At 39.1% G+C, this 18,415-nt stretch overlaps 1 protein-coding gene across 2 annotated transcripts in view; it reads left to right on the top strand.

Annotated features, from left to right (window-relative positions):
* The window catches only part of LOC126943620 (cyclin-Y-like protein 2), a 46,288-nt gene extending 28,384 nt beyond the window's left edge, over window positions 1–17,904 (top strand). Inside the window, exons 6-11 of one of the 2 annotated variants that reach the window (XR_007721774.1) lie at window positions 2,152–2,203; window positions 2,993–3,112; window positions 7,524–7,690; window positions 15,871–16,033; window positions 17,120–17,454; window positions 17,632–17,904. Coding sequence is in view for 1 of the 2 variants with exons in the window: in XM_050772566.1 (XP_050628523.1) it covers window positions 2,152–2,203; window positions 2,993–3,112; window positions 7,524–7,690; window positions 15,871–16,033; window positions 17,120–17,230 (613 nt within the window). In the remaining variant the exon portion in view is untranslated. Of the gene's footprint in view, window positions 1–2,151; window positions 2,204–2,992; window positions 3,113–7,523; window positions 7,691–15,870; window positions 16,034–17,119; window positions 17,465–17,631 lie in introns of those variants that run through there. The other variant, XM_050772566.1, reaches the window with a different exon arrangement.
* Window positions 17,905–18,415: the final 511 nt, after the last annotated feature.

The following is an 18,415-nucleotide window of genomic DNA, read 5'->3' as shown; positions in this document are numbered from 1 at the left end:
TAAACTTGTGTCATGGGGATTTGTTGTACATATTATTTCATTGCCCAGGTATTAAGCCTAGTACCCAGTAGTTATTTTTTCTGATCCTCTTCCTCTTCTCACCTTCCATCGTCCAAAAGATTTTAGTGTGTGTTGTTCCCCTCTATGTGTTAATGTGTTTCCATCATTTAGCTCTCATCAATGGGAACATGTGATATTTGGTTTTCTATTCTTGTGTTAGTTTGCTAAGGATAATGGCCTCCAGCTCCATTCATATTCCTGCAAAGGACATGATCTTGTTCTTTTTATGACTGCATAGTATTCCATGGTATATGTATACCACATTTTCTTTATCCAGTCTAACATTGATGGGCATTTATGTTGATTCTATATCTTTGCTTTTGTGAATAGTGCTACAGTAAGACTATGGGTGCATGTGACTTTATAATAGAATGATTTATATTCTTTTAGGTATATAGTCAGAAACGGGATTGGTCGGTTGAATGGTAATTCTGTCTGTAGGTCTTTGGGGAATCTCCAGACTATCTTCCACAATGGTTGAACTAATTTACACTTTCACCAGTAGGGGAACACTTATTTTCCATGATGTAAAAGGCTCACTTTATTCATTTTTGAGAATGATAGTTGTTTTACCTTTAAGTAAAAACAACATTTTATTTAAAAAAGTGATTATTCAGTTTACATTTAAATCACCAGTTCTTTTTCTTAACAACCATACTGCAGTTAGAAGAAGTGCTTCTTGTTAACTTTCCACTTTTTCAGAGTATTAAATAGGAAGGTCAAGATTTAATAATACCATTAATTTTTACTGCTTCATCAAAGACATTCTTAACTAAATCAGACTCTCTTTTTTAACTGTAAGGGGCTGTGGAGAATAGAATGACTACTAGTGTAATTTGGTCACCTTGATTTATGCTGAGAAACCAGCTATTTCACCCACTTGCTTTTATAAAATCATGGCAAGTGTCAAACAGTGAGAAAGCAGGCAATGCCTTCATATCCTTTTAAAAATTATTTTATTTTTTGTGTTTAATCAGCTTTCTCAGGCTGAATTAGTATTTTTATCAGAATAGTTTTGGCTGCTTGGGCCTCATGAAAAATGGTGTAGGGGATCTCCAGAGGTCCACAGAGCACATTGCAAGAACCATTGGTTTCTTATACAGGCAAAATGTATTCGCTGTATTAACCTCTTAAATTCATCAAAGACTGGCCTACTTCAAAATAAAAAAACAGATAAGTTTTTAATTCAAGCTACTTAAATAAATATATCATGAGAATCTAATACCGAGAAAATGATAATAAAGAGAATTATACTATTATCAGTAATTGATAGTCATTATTATATTAATACTTTTTAATTAGTAATTATTAAGAGAAAAAGACTACAAAAATCTGAAACGCATTCACATTTATCTATTTATTTATTTATTTATTTATTTATTTATTTATTTATTGAGACGGAGTCTCGTCCTGTCAGTAGGCTGGAGTGCAGTGGCACGATCTTGGCTCACTGCAACCTCCACCTCCTAGGTTCAAGTGATTCTCCTGTCTCAGCCTCCTGAGTAACTGGGACTACAGGCGCATGCCACCATGCCCAGCTGATATGTGTGTGTGTGTGTGTGTGTGTGTGTGTGTGTGTGTGTGTGTGTGTGTTTGTCGTAGAGATGTTTCACTATGTTGGCTAGGATGGTCTCGATCTCCTAACCTTGTGATCTGCCCGCCTCGGCCTCCCAAAGTGCTGGGATTAAGGCGTGAGCCGCCGCACTCAACCATATTCACTTTTATTTAAGTTCTAAATACTTTATTGCCCATTACTACTGCTTTCTAAAACATTCTTGTGTTCCAATGTCAGGTTAGAGGAGTGAAAATATAACAGGTTCATTACCATGGCCTGTTAGGAAGGGTCAGTACTTCCTGGCAATTCTGACTGGTTACTGTAATAAAAGACTTCACAGGACTTGATGTGCTGAGTGGTAAGAGTCCAGGAGACCCTCTGAAGGTCAGGCTCCAAGAGAAGAATTTGTAAAACGGTTTGCCTTGGTGAAGCAAACACCAAAGCACACAGGAGGCATTATTTTACTAAACAGATATTTTACTAAGATATTAATCATTTCTGAATTAATTTCTTAAATGCCCATTTTTACTTTATAGAGATGCAGATAAATCCCTCGATATATTTGACGAGCAATTACATCCACTTACTGTAAGTGTCACTTTTATTGAGGCCGTATGTCCTTATAGACTTGTGTTTGTTTCATGCTGAAGTCAAAGGACATTTTTAAGTCTTCTTCCCCATGCCATGTTGCATCTAATCATCTTATTAAAGAAGTGTTATAAAAAGGATGTGCTGGAATAAGAAATGACCTGCAGCTCTGGTTAATTAGTGAGCTAATAAGAGTAAATACATAATCCAAATAACAGAAAATGTATCTTTTAAAAAGATAATTGTCAGTAGCATCAAACGATATAAATTTTTGTAAATGCCTTTAACACATATACATGATTTCTGTGAATAGAAATAAAAAAAATTAAATTTAAATAAATGGTGTGCAAATTAAAAGATGTACTTCCTCAGGTACATAATAGCCACATGTGGCTAGTGACCATTGTATTGAATGGTGCAGCCTTAGAGCCTTATGGTCACAGAAAACTAAATGTGTTTTTTCAAAGTTTATTGCAGAGAAGAATGAATTATTGTAAGACTTTAACGCCTAAAAGCAGTTTACATTTTTATAGAATTCTGTGGGAAAAAGAGTAGAAAGGAACATAAAAATTTTCTGAGCTTCAGCCCATTTTTTTCACTGAATGTTGATGAGTATTGAATCATTGTGGTATCTTAAGATCCCACTGTTCATATTTTAGAAACTAAAAAGACATCTCCCCAATCCAAATTGTTCTAAATGACACATAGGCATAAGTATGAATACTGCTGTGTTAAGAATACTTCATTTTTTTTTCCAATGGATACTTATCACATCCTTTCTTCTTTCAGCGAGGAAAGATGCCAAAGGAATACTTTGAGTGTGTTCCTGAACACAAGTTTATTTACAGATTCGTCCATGTTCTTTTTAAAGCCACAAACCTAACAGCTGAATTTGCAATAGTAACTTTGGTAAGATATTTCTTATTTATAAAATATTTTTAGAAGTTGGTATTTGTATACAGGGTATGGTGCTGTTTTTAAATAAAAGTTGGCTTTTGGGCCGGACATGGTGGCTCACACCTGCAATTTCAACACTTTGGGGGAGGCTGAGGCGGGTCGATCACCTGAGGTCAGGAGTTCGAGACTAGCCTGGCCAACATGGCGAAAACCCATCTCTACTAAAGTTACAAAAATTAGCCAGGTGTGGTGGTGGGTGTCTGTAATCCCAGCTACTCAGGAGGCTGAGGCAGGAGAATCGCTTGAACCCGGGAGGCAGAGGTTGCAGTGAACCAGCCTGGGTGACAGATCAAGATTCTGTCTCAAAACAAAAACAAAAACAAACAAACAAAACGTTGGCTTCTGAAATTATTATCCAAACTTTAAGAGAAACTTATGAAAGCAAAGTAAAACACACATTCGAATTGAATCATCATTATGGCTTACAGTGTTGCCATTGCATTTTTCATAATAGAACCATTGCTATTAAAAGCAACAGGAGAGATTCCTGATTTCTCCCCACACACTTCAGTGCAAATGCAGTGTGCGCACATGCAAGGCCAGCGGAGGTGTTGGGATGGGGAGCAGTAACAAAATCATCCGGTCCATGGGCAGAGACGGATTCCAGTGGAGCTCTGAGTTGAGTCTCAGGCTGTATTCCTCAGGCAGTTCTCATGCAGGCTGTGATTGAGAGCTGCTGCCCTGTCGTCTTTGTTCCTTGGGCAATGAGTCTTAATCTACCCCTGCTGATCACTTGTGCCTGCCCAGGAATGTGGTTCCAGTAGGCCTGGGACACAAGCTTTGCTCGTTAGTCTTCCAAGCCATAGCTGTTTCCTTACATTTACATGATGCCTACAAAATTCCTATTGTAAAAATGTCATTTTGAATAATAAATTCTATTCAAATTGTTGAAATTGTTTTGCTTCTCTTCACAGCAAACCTATAGAGGAAACTCAACTGCATGGCTGGGAAGGAAAGAATACTTAGGTCAATACTTATTTACCATCCAATTAGAGTTTAGGAGAGAAGGCTTCTGATGTGCGCTTGAATCAAAGCCCTCAATGGGTGCTGGACCAGACAGAGGCCTTTTCAAGGAGCTGCAAGTCATTTGCAACTCTTAGCACATGCTGGAGGGAAGCAGGAGTGGTGCTTCCAGTTTTAGAGAGAGAGGTGATGCTGGAGGGAAAGCTGGATTGGAAAAGGGAGAGATTTGTACTCAGGCTAAGCTAGATGTGCCTTTTAGATGGCAGAGTAGCAGTGTCTAGTCATCATTTGGATATAAGGGACTAGAGCATGAATTTGAGGTAGAGATGCAGAATGAAGAGTAATAGCAACTCTTCAAATGCAGAGTAAGTGTGTAGAATAAAATTGGCCAAGCCAGGTATGGTGGGTTCATGGCTTTAGTCCCAGCTACTGGGCAGGCTGAGCTGGGGGGGGATTACTTGAGCCCAGTAGTTTGAGTCCAGCCTAGGCCACATGGTGAGAACCTGTATCTTAAGAAAAGAAAAAATAAAGCCAGGTGTGGTGGCTCACCCTTGTAATTCCAGCACTGTGGGAGACCATGACAAGAGTATTGCTTGAGCTTAGGAGTTCAAGAATAGCCTTGGCAATAAGGTGAGGCCCCATCTCTATTAATAAAAAGAAAGAAATTAGCCGGTCATTGTGGCACATGCCTGTGGCCCCAGGTACATGGTAGACTGAGGCAAGGAGATTATTTGAGCCAGGAGATGGAGAATGCAGTGAATCATGATCATGCCACTGCACTGCAGCTCGGGCAACAAAGTTAGACCCTGTGTTTAAATAGATAAAGAAAATTGACAGATGATAGATCTGTAAGGACTTATAGTGAGTAAAGGACAAGCCCCCAGAGGAGTAGCTACTAGAGTGGGAGGAGGAAAAGCAGGAGAGGATATTAAAAGACTTAAAAGAGGCCATGGTCACAGTGCTGAATGCTGCTGAGAAGTGACTCATTTCATAAACACTCACTGGATGTTGACTCTATGGCACTCTTCTAAGTGCTGGGGTAGAAGGCAGAACAGGCTGAACACAGTTCTTGCCTTTATGAGCTTATGTTCTAGTGAGAGACAAGTAGTTTTTTCAGGTAGTGTCAAATAGCAGGAAGAGGAAGCAGGATGAAGGGATTCAGAGTGTTGGGGTGCTCAGTACTTTAGATAGAATGATAAGGAAGAGTCTCTCTAGGGAGCCAACATTTGAACAGTGACCTGACCAAAGCAACAAAGGGAAGGAGTGCTGTCATTACAGGCAGCAGAGACAGGAACGTGTATCACATGTGTTCACAGAACAAACAGCAAGGTGACCAGTGTGGTCAGAGTGAGGAATAAGAGAAGCAGTAGAGATAAGACCACACAGGCAGGGCCATAGCTCACAGGCCCTTTTGGCTTCAGGCCATAGGAAGATGTTAAGGTTTTATTCCAGTTTGATAGGGGACTCATGTAGATCTTCAGCAGGGAAGTGAGTGCTGTAAATAAAGAGGCTAGGCTATGGTGACTGCTTTGGGGAAAGTAAGTCATGGTTGGGAGGCAGATTGGAGGCAGAGAAGAGGGCTAAAAAGCAATTAGAGTGATACAGGTGAGCAATGAGAGATTGTGGCTCATAATCAACCCAAGCAGACTACCAGTGAAGGCAGACATAACAGGCATTGGAGACAGATTGCAGAAGAGTAACTCAAAGGCAGGTACTTGGCAGATGGCAGTGTCCTGTACACGATTAGAAAAGGCTTATAGAGTTGACTGTTGGGCTGGAGACTTCCAATTTGTAAGTGTGAGGGCACCAGAAACCTAGGCAAGAGAACTGTTGGAAGAGCAATGTCAGTGGGGCAGGCAGTGTACATTAAGGAGAGATGGAAGATGAGGAGCTGGCATGAGTGCATGGTGCTGTGAGCACCAATGAGAGGACACAGCTGGAGTAGCGGGAAATGAGATGGGAACAAAGGAACAGTTAGATTGGGGAAAATCGCTAGTAGAGAGGCATAAAATCTTCAAAAAGAGCTGATTGTAGGAACAGTGTTCTGCAAAAGTGGGATGGGATCAACTGCACTGAGAAGAGTTGGCATCAGTGGGGAAAAAGAATTCTGTGTCACACTGACCCAGGAGGAAAAATACCGATGAGTGAGCGTCAGCCGGTCAACAGCTTAGCAGTAAGGCAACAGGAAGTTGAGGGCCTGCTAGTGTTGTTTGAGTGCTCTCTGATTCCTATACAGAGAGCGAGGTCCATTCTCAAAATACTTGAGAGTTTTGAGTTTGGGGGAAAGGGAGCAGAACCTCTGTAAAACATATCATGCTCAACAGCCATTTATTTTTGAAAACAGGTGAGTTTGGAGAACACTTGTACATCTGAGCTGACAATCACAACCTTCTGACAAGAAATAAACTCGTATAAAATAAAAGTTTTCCCTTTGTTTTGACATAAAGAGTTCAAGTAGCTCGCAGACATACTCTTCTGCAGAGCGCCCTCTGAGGTAACACCTCCTCACAGCTCGCCTTTAATCTTTACTCAGCTGTTCACTTTGCCCAATTCTTTGTAAAGCCCAATTCACTTTGCCCAATTCTTTGCGCTCATTCATGAGACTGTCTCACAAACTACTCGGCAGTCTTAGAGGAATCCTAGGGATGCAGAAACTGGCAGCTGTTTCCACCTTTAAACCAACAGAATTGACTACGTTGCAGAATGTAAGAGAGAATACATTTTCATGAAGTGATTATGAAAATGGGAAAATAGGGGCTGAGAGGAGGACCATTCTTTTATATACATGTGTTTTTTATCAAGCAACTGAATATTGGTAATGTTTTACAACCCCTTAGACCTGCACCTGCCATGCTGCTCTGCACAGCGGCCACTAGGAGGCTCTCTTGACCAGCAGTTTTTGAAGCTAGCACCACAAAAGCGTTAGTTTTTGTGAAAAGGAGATTAACATTTGCTCACTATCACATGGGTTTTACATATTCAAGCCTGACATACCTGTAGAATTTCTATCTACCTCCCAGCTAGGAGTGAGACATTACATGTGGTAGGCACTTGAGTATTTCCTGAACAACTTTAATCTACACTGGTCCTGTGTGTATGCTGCCTTTTATGAGTGTAAAGATGATGACACTGCCCATCTTCATGATGGCATTGGCTGACATATGCAGGCATTCTTGTCACCAAAATTGGGCTGGAAATTCCCATAGGCAGAGTAGGCAGCAGAAGTATCTGACCTATGATTGTAATGTGGTCTCTTGCTTTGCCTGACCAAGCAAAGTCTGTAGAGCGTAAGAATAAAAGACACTTTCTGGTCAAAAGCAGAAGAAATCTGTCATTCAAAAGAGTTCTTATCACAGCACTTAAAGTGAACTAAATCAATGGCCAGTGCTCTATTTTGCAGATTTACACAGAAAGACTCTTAAGTTATGCTGAGATAGACCTTTGCCCGACCAACTGGAAGAGGATTGTCATAGGAGCCATTCTTCTCACCTCCAAAGTTTGGAAAGATGTGACTATATGGAATAGGGAATACTGCAAGCTCTTTGTGAATGCTAGCATTGAAGACATGTGAGTTTCTAAGGTTTTTGTGAACTTTCTAACCATTTTCATTACCTTATTTGCTCCCATAAATTTAACACTTTAAGACATTTTTAAAGGCTACAGTATGCAGATAAGGAAAACACATAAAACCACATACTTCTTTCTATCCAGCTTTAGTATAAAAGTTCATATTTTTTCACTGTTAATGGGTAGGTCTTGGTGAATTACTGTTGTAATAATCTGCTCTGCTCATAAGTATTTTTCTGGTGGTTTTTGGCAAATACTTCACAAGTGCACCACCAGAACAGCACAGTGCAGTAAATATCTTTATGGCTTTTTAGAAGCTGTCTGTAAGTTCCAGTCTCTTTTTAAGGGACACATGTCTGGCTGTTGAAATAATTGACCACTCTTAAGGTCTAGGGCCTCTGGATTATGGAGAAGTTATAGCCTCAGCCTCAGTCACACATTGTATATTTGCTTTTGCTGATGTTTTCTCCTTTTTATTTAAAAGTCTGTTTTTTATAGAAACCTTGAGATGCAGAATAGTCACAGATCCCCGTGCCCTCCCCATTAGGAATGTTGCATGTGTTTAGAAATTGGGTCAATGAGTTTGAAGCTCCAGTGTTTCCCTGAGACAGTATGCAAAAAATTGCCGGGGCATCACACAATGCCCACCACACTCAAGAGGCTCCTGAGGTACTCATGCAACCACAGCAGCAATTTGTGGGACTTGTGTTACCAAGGAGAGTGCAAGAAATCTTGCTGAGTCATGGGGTTGCTCATAGATGGTGCCAACATGATACTGAAACATGGGCTTTATGGGGGCTTTCTTCCAGTCTGGCCTTACAACTGTTGTAAAGGGAAGAGCCTTGGAGTTTGTAAGCGGGGTGAGCTAGGGAGGCATTTACAGCAAACACTCTAGCAGTGTCCACAAGACAGTGAGAATAGCTATGTGGGTGACACTTAAGAAAATATAAAAGAACCCCTGTTGCGGTCATTTAGCAGCATATGAAGATGAAGATCATGACAGGCAGTGGCAAGAGTTTGTTTTTTTACATTTGCCCATTACTCCAGATAAGACTGTCATGTAGAATGTATATGATCACAAAGGTGGAGCCTGATGGCTAATTAGAAGTCTCTGCCAATTGCTCTTCTCATAGGAATGACAAATTGAGTAACTATCTAAATAAAAAACACCTTTTATGAACTAAAAATAGCTAAATAATTATAGTACCTGGTTTAAACTTTCTATCACTGAAAAAGGCAGTGAACAGGGTAGGAAATACAGTCTTGAGTTGCTGATGCCAGCCCTCCCTTATGTCCTAGCGGTGGCCACGTGACAAGAAGAGAATCTGCATACTTGGGAGAGGGAGAGCACAGCAGTTGTGAGACTTTGCATTGAACTCAGTGCTGCATTGTCATAGCAGAAAGCAAAACTGGGCTGAACTCAGCCAGTGCCCACCCACGGATGGGACATTTCTAGTCCTAGCATGAAGGGAATCACCCATTCCAGTGGCTGAAACCTGAGTTGTGGAAAGCCTCACTGCTGTGGGATAAAGTACTCTGGGGTCCTTAATAAACTTGAAAGACTGTCTAGGCCACAAGGACTGCAACTCTTAGGCAAATCTGAGAGCAGAGCTGCGCTTGGAGCCAGTGTATTTGGGGGGCATGTAACCTAGAGAGACAGCAGCTGGTGCAGCTCAGGCAGTGCTGTACCACCCCTCCTTCAATCCTAGACAGCGTAGCTCGCAACTCTGACAGAGACCTCTTTCCTCTGCTTGAGAAGAGTAAAGAGGACTTTGTCTTGCAACTTGGATACTAGCTCAGCCACAGTAGGAGAGGGCACTGGTCAGAGTCATGAGGCTCCCATTTTGGGTCCTAGCTTTTGGATAATACCTCTAGACAAACTCTGGGCCATAAGGGAACCTGCTGCCTTGAAGGGAAGGACTCAGTAAGGGCAGGATTCTTTACTTTCTGACTAAAGAACTCTTGGACCCTGAATAATCAGCAGTGGCTAAGCAGGTAGGACATGTCACGGGTCTTTAGTGAGACTCAGAGATCTGCTGGCTTCATGTGTGACCCAGCACATTCCCGGCTCTGGAGGCTATGAGGAGAGACAAATTCTGCTTGAGAAAAGCCGAGGGAAGAGTACAGAGGACTTTGTCTTGAACTTAGACACCAGAGCAGCCACAGTGGAGAAAAGCACCAAGTGGCCTGTTAGGGGTCCCTGATTCAGGCCTTGGCTCTTGGATGGCATCTCTGGGCTTACCCTGGGCCAGAGATGAGCCCACTGCCCTGAGGAGTGAGTTCCAGGCCAGGCAGCATTCACCACAAGCTGACTGAGAGCCCTTGGGCCTTAATGAACATCAGTGGTGACATGGCAGTACACCCCATGGGATTGTGATGCTGGTGAACATGGGGACAGACTACTATGCCTGGGTAATGGGGAGGGAAGAGTGGAAAGGTGTTTGATGGTTTTAATGCCAGTTCAGTCACAGTAAAATAGAGTATCTAGTGATTTCTAAGGTTTATGACCCCAGGCCTAGCCCCCAGACAGCACCTCTGAACACATCCAGAGGCCGGGGGAACCTACTACACTTAAGCAAAGGACAGAAGGCTCTCTGGCTTCACTACCTGCTAACTGTAGAGCCTTGGGGCTTTGAGCAAAGTAGCCGGCAGCCAGGGAGTTGTTACAGTAGGGGCCTTGGACAGTCACAGTGCTATGTGGGCTTCAGATCAGACCCAGTGCTATCCCAGTTGTAGCAGCCACAGGGGAGCTCCAGGAAGCTTTGCACAGAGAGAGAAACTCTTTTTGTTTGGGGGAAAGTAAGAGAAGAAATGAGTCTCTGGCTGCTAATGCAGAGAATTCTTCCAGATCGAATCCAAGATCACTAATGTGCTACCTCTACATATCAGCAAGAACTAATGACATTCTTCATAGACATAGAAATAGAAAAGACAATCCTAAAATTTTTATGGAACCACAAAAGACACAGAATATTCAAAGCTATTCTCAGGAAAAAAACGAACAAACAAAACAGAAGGAGTCACATTGTTTGACTTCAAATGATACTCTACAACTATAGTAACCAGAACAGCATGACACTGGCATGAAAACAGATACATAGACCAATGAGACAGAAGACAGAACTCAGAAACAAATCCACATATCCACAGTGAACTCATTTTCAACAAAGATGCCAATAATATACAATGGGGAAAGGATGGTATCTTTAATAAATGATGCTGGGAAAACTGGATATCCATATGCAGAAGAATGAAACTAGTTTTTATCTTTACCTTATACAAAACTCAAATCAAAATGCATTGAATATTTAAATTTAAGACCTCAAACTATGAAACTAAAATAAAAGATTAGGAATATTCTTGAAGACATTGGACTGGAAAAAGATTTTTTAATACTCCATAAGCACATGCAACCAAAACAAAAATGGGCAAATGAAGTCACATCAAGTTAAAAAACTTATGCAAAGCAAAGGAAACAACAAAGTGAAGAGACAACCCACATTCTGGGAAAAGATATTTGCAAACTATCTGTCAAGAGATTAATTACCAGAATATATGAGAAGTGCAAACAACTATGTGAGAAAAAAACTAATAATCCGATTTTAAAATGGCCAAAAGATCTGAATAGACATTTCTCAAAAGAAGATGCATTAGCTGCTGATGGCAAATGCTTCTGGTTCCTGCTGCAAGGGAGTTCTAGGCCGGAAAATTACCTGACCTCAGAAGGTCAAGCCTGTGGTGAGCTGTGATTGTGCCACTCTCCAACCTGGTAATAGAGTGAGACTCCGTTTCAAAACTTTAAAAAAATACATACAAATGGCAAACAGATACATGAAAAGATACTCAGCATTATTAATCATCAGAGAAATTCAAACCAACACTACAGTGAGAGATCCATCTCACCTCACTTAGAATTACTTTTATCCAAAAGACACACAATTAACAAATGCTGGCAAGGATATGGGAAAAAGGGAAACCTTGTACACTGGTGGTGGGAATGTAAATTAGTACAACCCCTATGGAGAACAATTTGGGGGTCCTCAAAACTAAAAACAGAGCTACAATATGATCCAGCAATCCCTCTACTGGGTATATACCCAAAATAAAGGAAATCAGTATATCAAAGAGACACCTGCACTCTCATGTATGTTGCAGTACTATTTACAATAGCCAAGATTTAGAAGCATCTCGAGTGTCCATCAACAGATGAGTGGATAAAGAAAAGGTACATGTACACAATGGAATACTATTCAGCCTTAAAAAATAATAAGATTCTGTTATTTGCAACAACAACATGGATGGAAATGGAGTATAATGAAATAGAGTATTAACTCATTATGTTAAGTGAAATAGCCCATGTTCTCACTTTTTATGGGAGTTAAATGTTGAAACAATTTTACTTGTGGAGATAGACAGTAGAAGAATTGTTACCAGGGACTGGTAAAAGTAGTATGGGGGATGGGGAGTAAGAGGTAATTGTTAATGGGTACAAAAATGTATTTCGAATAAGATGTAGTATTTGATAGCACAACAGGGTGACTCTAGTAATTATTTAATTGTACATTTAACAACAATGAAAAGATTATAATTTGATTATTTGTAACACAAAGGAGAAATGTGTGATGGATACTTCATTTACCTTGGTAGGATTAGTACACATCGTTGGCCTGTATCAAAATATCCAATATACCCTATGAATATATAAAGCTATAATGTATGCACAATTTTTTAAAAAGACTGTCATTCAGAATTACTACACTGTATGTATACAACTGAAGTGAGGATGTTGTGACTAAGAAAAGACTAGTGACTGTTGGTTGCTGTTGAAATGGCTGTTGGTGAAAATGACCACTTCATTGATAGTATAAACGGGTGGTGATGGTGATGTTGCTAGTAGCCATTTTAGCAAAAGATGTGGCAGAAAATGAATTTGAAACAATTAGAAGTACTTTGAAAGTTGCAGACACTAAACTGACTTTGATCACTACCGTCATCAGTCTGCAGACTGATTTCTCAAAGGAAACGAAATTTGTAATTATGAACACTTAGCTCTACTGTGGCTAAATTATTCTCAAAACTTGCAACTAAACTGGCTGGGCTCTAGTTCTAGTTACAAGGTCAAGGAATATGCAAGTTCCCACAGATGTGAGGTCCAGGAGCAGTGGTGGTAAAGGCCGGCTGTAAGAAAACCAATTCTACGCAATTCTGTTTGTGAATGCGGAAACACCAGAAGCAATGCTCTGAAAAGGCTGCTTTTGTTCATGATCTTTGGAAACTGGAAAGCATTACAACAAAGTGTTTAATACACATTTACCTTGTTTCCCTGCTGTTGATTATGCATAATAATCTTGTTTTGACTGTAAATTGAACCATTTAAAAATGAGCGTCTATCAGGTTTTTCTTAAAACTCTTCAACATCTTCATGTCTTGTTGAAATATATTTTCCTTCAAAATATCAGTTAAACTGAGCAGCTGCTCTTAAGAAAATTTGCTGTACCTGTAAAGGGTATGCTATTCAGTCACTTAAAAAAATAAACAAAACTAAGAAGTTCCATATCCTGTAGGCATAATGCTTATCTTCAGTAACTAAACTTCTATTAATAGGCATAATAATTTAATAAAATATTATATTTCTAAACAGTCAAAATGTGTTCATGGAAAAATATGAGATAATATAAAAGACATAAATACAAAAGTCCTGTTTAGCTGATTATTAAAACATTGTCTGATTTACATTTCTATAGCCCTATGGTCATATCAACAGGTAATTGATGTTGGAAGTAGTTTCAGATGGGTTTTCAGTTAAGCCAATGAGAAAACTACATCTCTGCATATTTTAACTGCTCTTCCAGAGAACATCAAACATTTGTTGACTTAGCCAGTGGATAAGATATTAAAACTTTAAAACCAAGAAACTAAATATGTTGTTCAGGTATTGATTATCTTTATACAATTAAGTCTTTACAGGGATTACTGTGAAAGTAGTTCTATATTATTTTATATTCATTTGTTTAAACATTTAACAAGAAGCCAGGTACACTGGCTGACACCTATAATTCCAGCAATTTTGGAGGCCAGGGTAAGAGGATCACTTGAGCACAGAAGTTTGAGACCAGCTTGGGCAACAAAGACCCTGTCTCTAATTGAATTTTTATTTTAAATTAGCCCAGCTCAGTGGCACAAGCCTGTAGTCTCAGTGACTTGAAAGGCTTAGGTAAGTGGGTTGATTGAGCCCCGGAGTTTGAGGCTGGTGTTAGCTAGGATCATGCCACTGCACTTTAGCCTGAGTGACAGACTGAGACCATGTTTCTTTAAAAAAAAAAAAAAAATAGGTGAGGGCAGCTGTATGATCGTCTGACAAAAGGCTGCTCTCAGCCTTTATCTCTCTCAGTGCCTTCAACTCATCCCCAACATTCTGTTCTGGCCATGGGTGACAGAAGCTGAGCACCTTGGGGTTTTATTTCCAGCTCAGGAGAAACACTGAGTGTGTAATTCCTGTGCCCTGCCAGAAGTCATATCATAAAGTGAGTTTAGTCTAGCCAAGATATCTCTCTTTAATCTTTCTGCCTTCCAATGTTTAAAGAGTATTCCTGTCACTAGACACTAGTGACAGTTTCTCATCTTCATAATTTCAAGGTGAGTAGAAACTGGCGTGATGCCCTTTGACATAGTCTCATGCACTGAGGCAGAGGGAGGGGATTCCCTTTCCCATCAAATGTAGCTTATATATGTATTTGGGACGAATCCTTGTTGTTTTCGAGTTTTTCCTCCTCAGAAATAACAGGGCGGCTCTCCCTGGATCCATTTGTTGCCATGGTGATGTGCTCATGGCTTTTGTTGGTGCTTTTCAACTTCAGTAAGCCTCTTTCTGTTATCCTTGTGAAAATGTCTGCAAGTTCTTCAGAGCTAATAAATGATATTCATCATTCCCGTCATCTGATCACTATTATGGGGCCTTGTGAGTGAGCATGGAGTCTGAGCTGTGCACCTGCACTAAGGGAACTCTCAAGAATGAGCCCCGAGTCAGCAGCACAAATGCATAAGAGGTGGTCACCTTTCTCCTCATCCCAGACTCAGGGTGCTGGACGCAGAAGGGAGTGCAAGCAACTGTGCCTTGTTTGGACATTACCATAGGAATCCAACTGGGTAGCCTTTATTTGTTTCAAAACAGAATTTACAGACATCCTAGTAGCTCAGAATTATATTTTTAAATGAATAGAAATAAATTTTATTAAATGACTTAACAGAAAAAAACACTACATGTTTAGTACATGAACTAAACTTATGTAGTATTGTTTGAAGAGTATCTACAAAATTCTCTCACCCTAATGTTTTCTTGCAAAAGAAGTGAAAATATAAAGTGCAGAGACATTCTGTAACAAGGAACCACTGAGAAACGCAAAATATTTGAAAGTCATGTAAAATTTATATGCATTTTTGAGGATTATAAAAATAATCAGTTGGCATCAGACTTTTCATTTTAGCAACATTTATAGAATTATTTTCTAGTGGGAGTTTTCACACAGCTTTTGAAAAAAAATATTAAAACTGAAAACTTCCTTGTATTTTGTAAACTACTGGGGTTCCAATTCAGTGTGCTTTTTATATATTTATAAGGACCACCTACAGCATGTAATATCATGGATCTTTGAGTGAAAATGAAATAAAGGCATTCTCACATTCTGTACATTCATAGGTTTTACCTCAGAAATTAGTTTTTTTCTTGTCTTCAGGTGGAACTGGAACAAGTAAAGACATTACCACATGTTTGTATTTATAAGACTTTTCTTCACTGAATGCTTTTATGTTTTCAAAGAGAAATGACAAAAACTGAAGACTTTACCATGTTTCTTAAAATTTTGTGTTTTTCTCCATTTTAAATCCTAAAATGTCTTTAAAAGCAAGTGGGAAAATTAAGTTTATTATCACATTTTTTACATTTATGCTTTTTCCCCAGTATCAGTTTTTCTAAGTTTTCAAAGAGAACTGAGAAAACTGCAGGCTTTCCCATGTTTATTACATCTATAGGGTTTCTCTTCAGTGTGTGCTTTTTCATGTGTTCTAATAGAACTAGAACATATAATTGCTTTACCACATTTCTTACATCAGAATGTTTTCAAAGATATCCCAGCGGACTAACATTGTCCTATGTTGGTTTTGTTGTGTTCCTCCTCCCACAGAAATGAGCTTGAAAGACAGTTTTTGCAGCTAATTGACTATAACATCAAAGTTTCTGGAAGTGTTTATGCCAAGTACTATTTTGATCTTCGATCCTTGGCAAAGGACAATAGCTTGCATTTGCCATTTTATCTTCTCAACAAAGAAAGAGCACAGAACCTGCAAGTAAGGCGATGAAGTCACTAAGGGGGGTTTTCTGTCAACCACCAAAGCCAACATCTGTAACTAGATTAGATTAAGTAGTGATGAGAAAAATGAAAAGCTACAAAATTAACTTACATGCTGAAGAGCTTATTAACCTTTTGGTATCTTATTTCCTGTATTATTTATGGTTTATACAAGAATCCACATTATTTAAAAATTATAGATCTCTTCTGTGACCATAATTCAGAATATTTTTAACCAAATTTAATTCATGCTTAGTGATATTCTTTTTGAATTGCTGCCCTTTCAAATAAGCATACATGAATAATTTCTTGTAATTCCATTTTAAATGATATCTGCATATATAATGCACTTACCACTTTTGCCTGTTTTTTATTACTTAGTTTGCAAATTTATGTTATTTTCTATTGTATATATTACAGTGCAGCCTGTCTCATAAGTTTGTTAGGCAAAGCATTAGTGCTTAAGCCAAGAGACCTACACTTAGTCTGTATAAGGTATGAGCATCTCAGGTACTGGATGCAAGAAGTACATGGGTTTTACTGGAAATGGTAACTTTTGGGGGGCAAAGCAATATTTATGGTTTGTGACTTCTGATTTCAGTTGTGAGCAAAGTTACAACTGAAATGGATGCATATTTAAAATTAGTACTTTCTGTGGTTCCTTGGAAGTACTTTCGAATAATATACCTTCTACCATAATTAATGTGTCAGGTTCTGCCTTTTGATGCTTTACTCGTTCGACCTCTTTGATGTTCCAGTGCACGCCAGCACACATCTGCTTCATTCAAATTTGCTTTGAGGGTATAATAACTACTGCAGATTGGGTAGAATCTGAATACATTAATAAACTATAAATTTTCCTTTGCTCCAGCAATCTAATCATAGCCCTTAAAGGAGATTACCTTAGTGAGGTGGCAGGGAGTAGCATCCCCGGAACTTGGCAGTGTGAACCTCAGCCAAAGTAGCTGTAACTGTGAACTATCTAAAGGAGTCTGCATGTGAGGCTTATCATCAATGGTGCTTGTTAAAAGGTTAGAGCCCTTTTAAAAATTGTACCTCTTTTCTGTTTCATTGACTTTCTTAGGCTGTTTCAAGGGTGGAAGACACAAAAATCTTTTATAGTGCTACCATGAGAAGGTCCTTCAGCGCTGATAATTTCATTACTCTTCAGCTCTCTAAAGCCATTATCTCTTGAAAGAAGAAATGAGGGGCTATATCATCTGAACCCCTCATCAAAAAAGACGGGAAAATATTACCTCTCTTGCTCAACAACTAGAAAAGTCAGTATTTTCAAAAGAAGAAAGATCTTAAAGTTGAGAGACTTGTGGACAACTAGGACTGCACTCCACAGGAAAAAAAATGGGATCTTTGCAGTGCAACAACTCTCGTACGCTCTTCTGTCTTGCTAAACGTAAACAGGTATAAAAATCACTCCAAAGTGAAGACTTCTTGCCCATACATAGATATTTTTTTAGTGTGTGGACTGATAGCTGTGAACTATGTAAGGGCTTTAAAACAATAGTTTAAATTTTTAGATTTTAGACATAATTTTCTAAATTTTCTTTTCTATTTTTCTTTTCCCCAATATTGCTGCAGATGCATTTAAAATAAATGCAGTATTACTATTAAAACATGGGACTGTAACAACTCATGAAGCCACTGGAAGCAGACTGCTCATTTTCAGGTGTCAAAGAGTTCTTCCTGCCTACTCTTACCATCGGAGCTGCTCGTCACTGGCAATCATTTTAAACAAAAGCTGATGGAGGACATTTGCTGTTCCTATCTTTTGCAAGCATTACTTGCTAACATTTTAGCATGTTTGGGGTCACAAAAGAAAAACTATTAGTTATTGGTTACCTACTTGTATTAGGGTCCATGGTATGTTTCTTATAAACTGTAATGATCCTTCTCATTTGCTGATAAATTTTCTTATTTGTTAAATAAATGTATTGAGAGATGTTTTCATAATGCCAAACCACATGACGATCCAGTGGTAATATAAAAATAATAATATGTGATGTGACCTAAAAGTTTCAGGGCAGATTCTAGCTTTAATATAGTGTGCTTAGGCCCTCCAGCGCACTGCAGCTTATGTATATAAACCTTTATAAAATATCATTCAAAAGTTTAACTGTATTTATTTTTTCTTTTTATAAAAGATAGGGTCTTACTATGTTGCCCAGGCTAGAGTGCAATGGCTATTCAGAGGCACAATCAGGACACCACAGCCTGGAAATTCTGGCCTCAAGCAATTCTCCCATGTCAGCCTACCAAGTAGCTAGGACTGTAGGTGTAGTACCACTGCCTCTGGTTTATTTTGCAAAAATTGAGTATTAAGCTTTTAACTTTTTGTTTCAGTTAATATCTGCTGTCTCTAAGA

The sequence above is a fragment of the Macaca thibetana genome, chromosome 19, assembly GCF_024542745.1.
Source record: "Macaca thibetana thibetana isolate TM-01 chromosome 19, ASM2454274v1, whole genome shotgun sequence".
In the NCBI taxonomy this organism is placed as follows: Eukaryota; Metazoa; Chordata; class Mammalia; order Primates; family Cercopithecidae; genus Macaca; species Macaca thibetana.
Note: the sequence above shows the minus strand (reverse complement) of the source record. Positions and strands in the feature narration are given on the sequence as shown.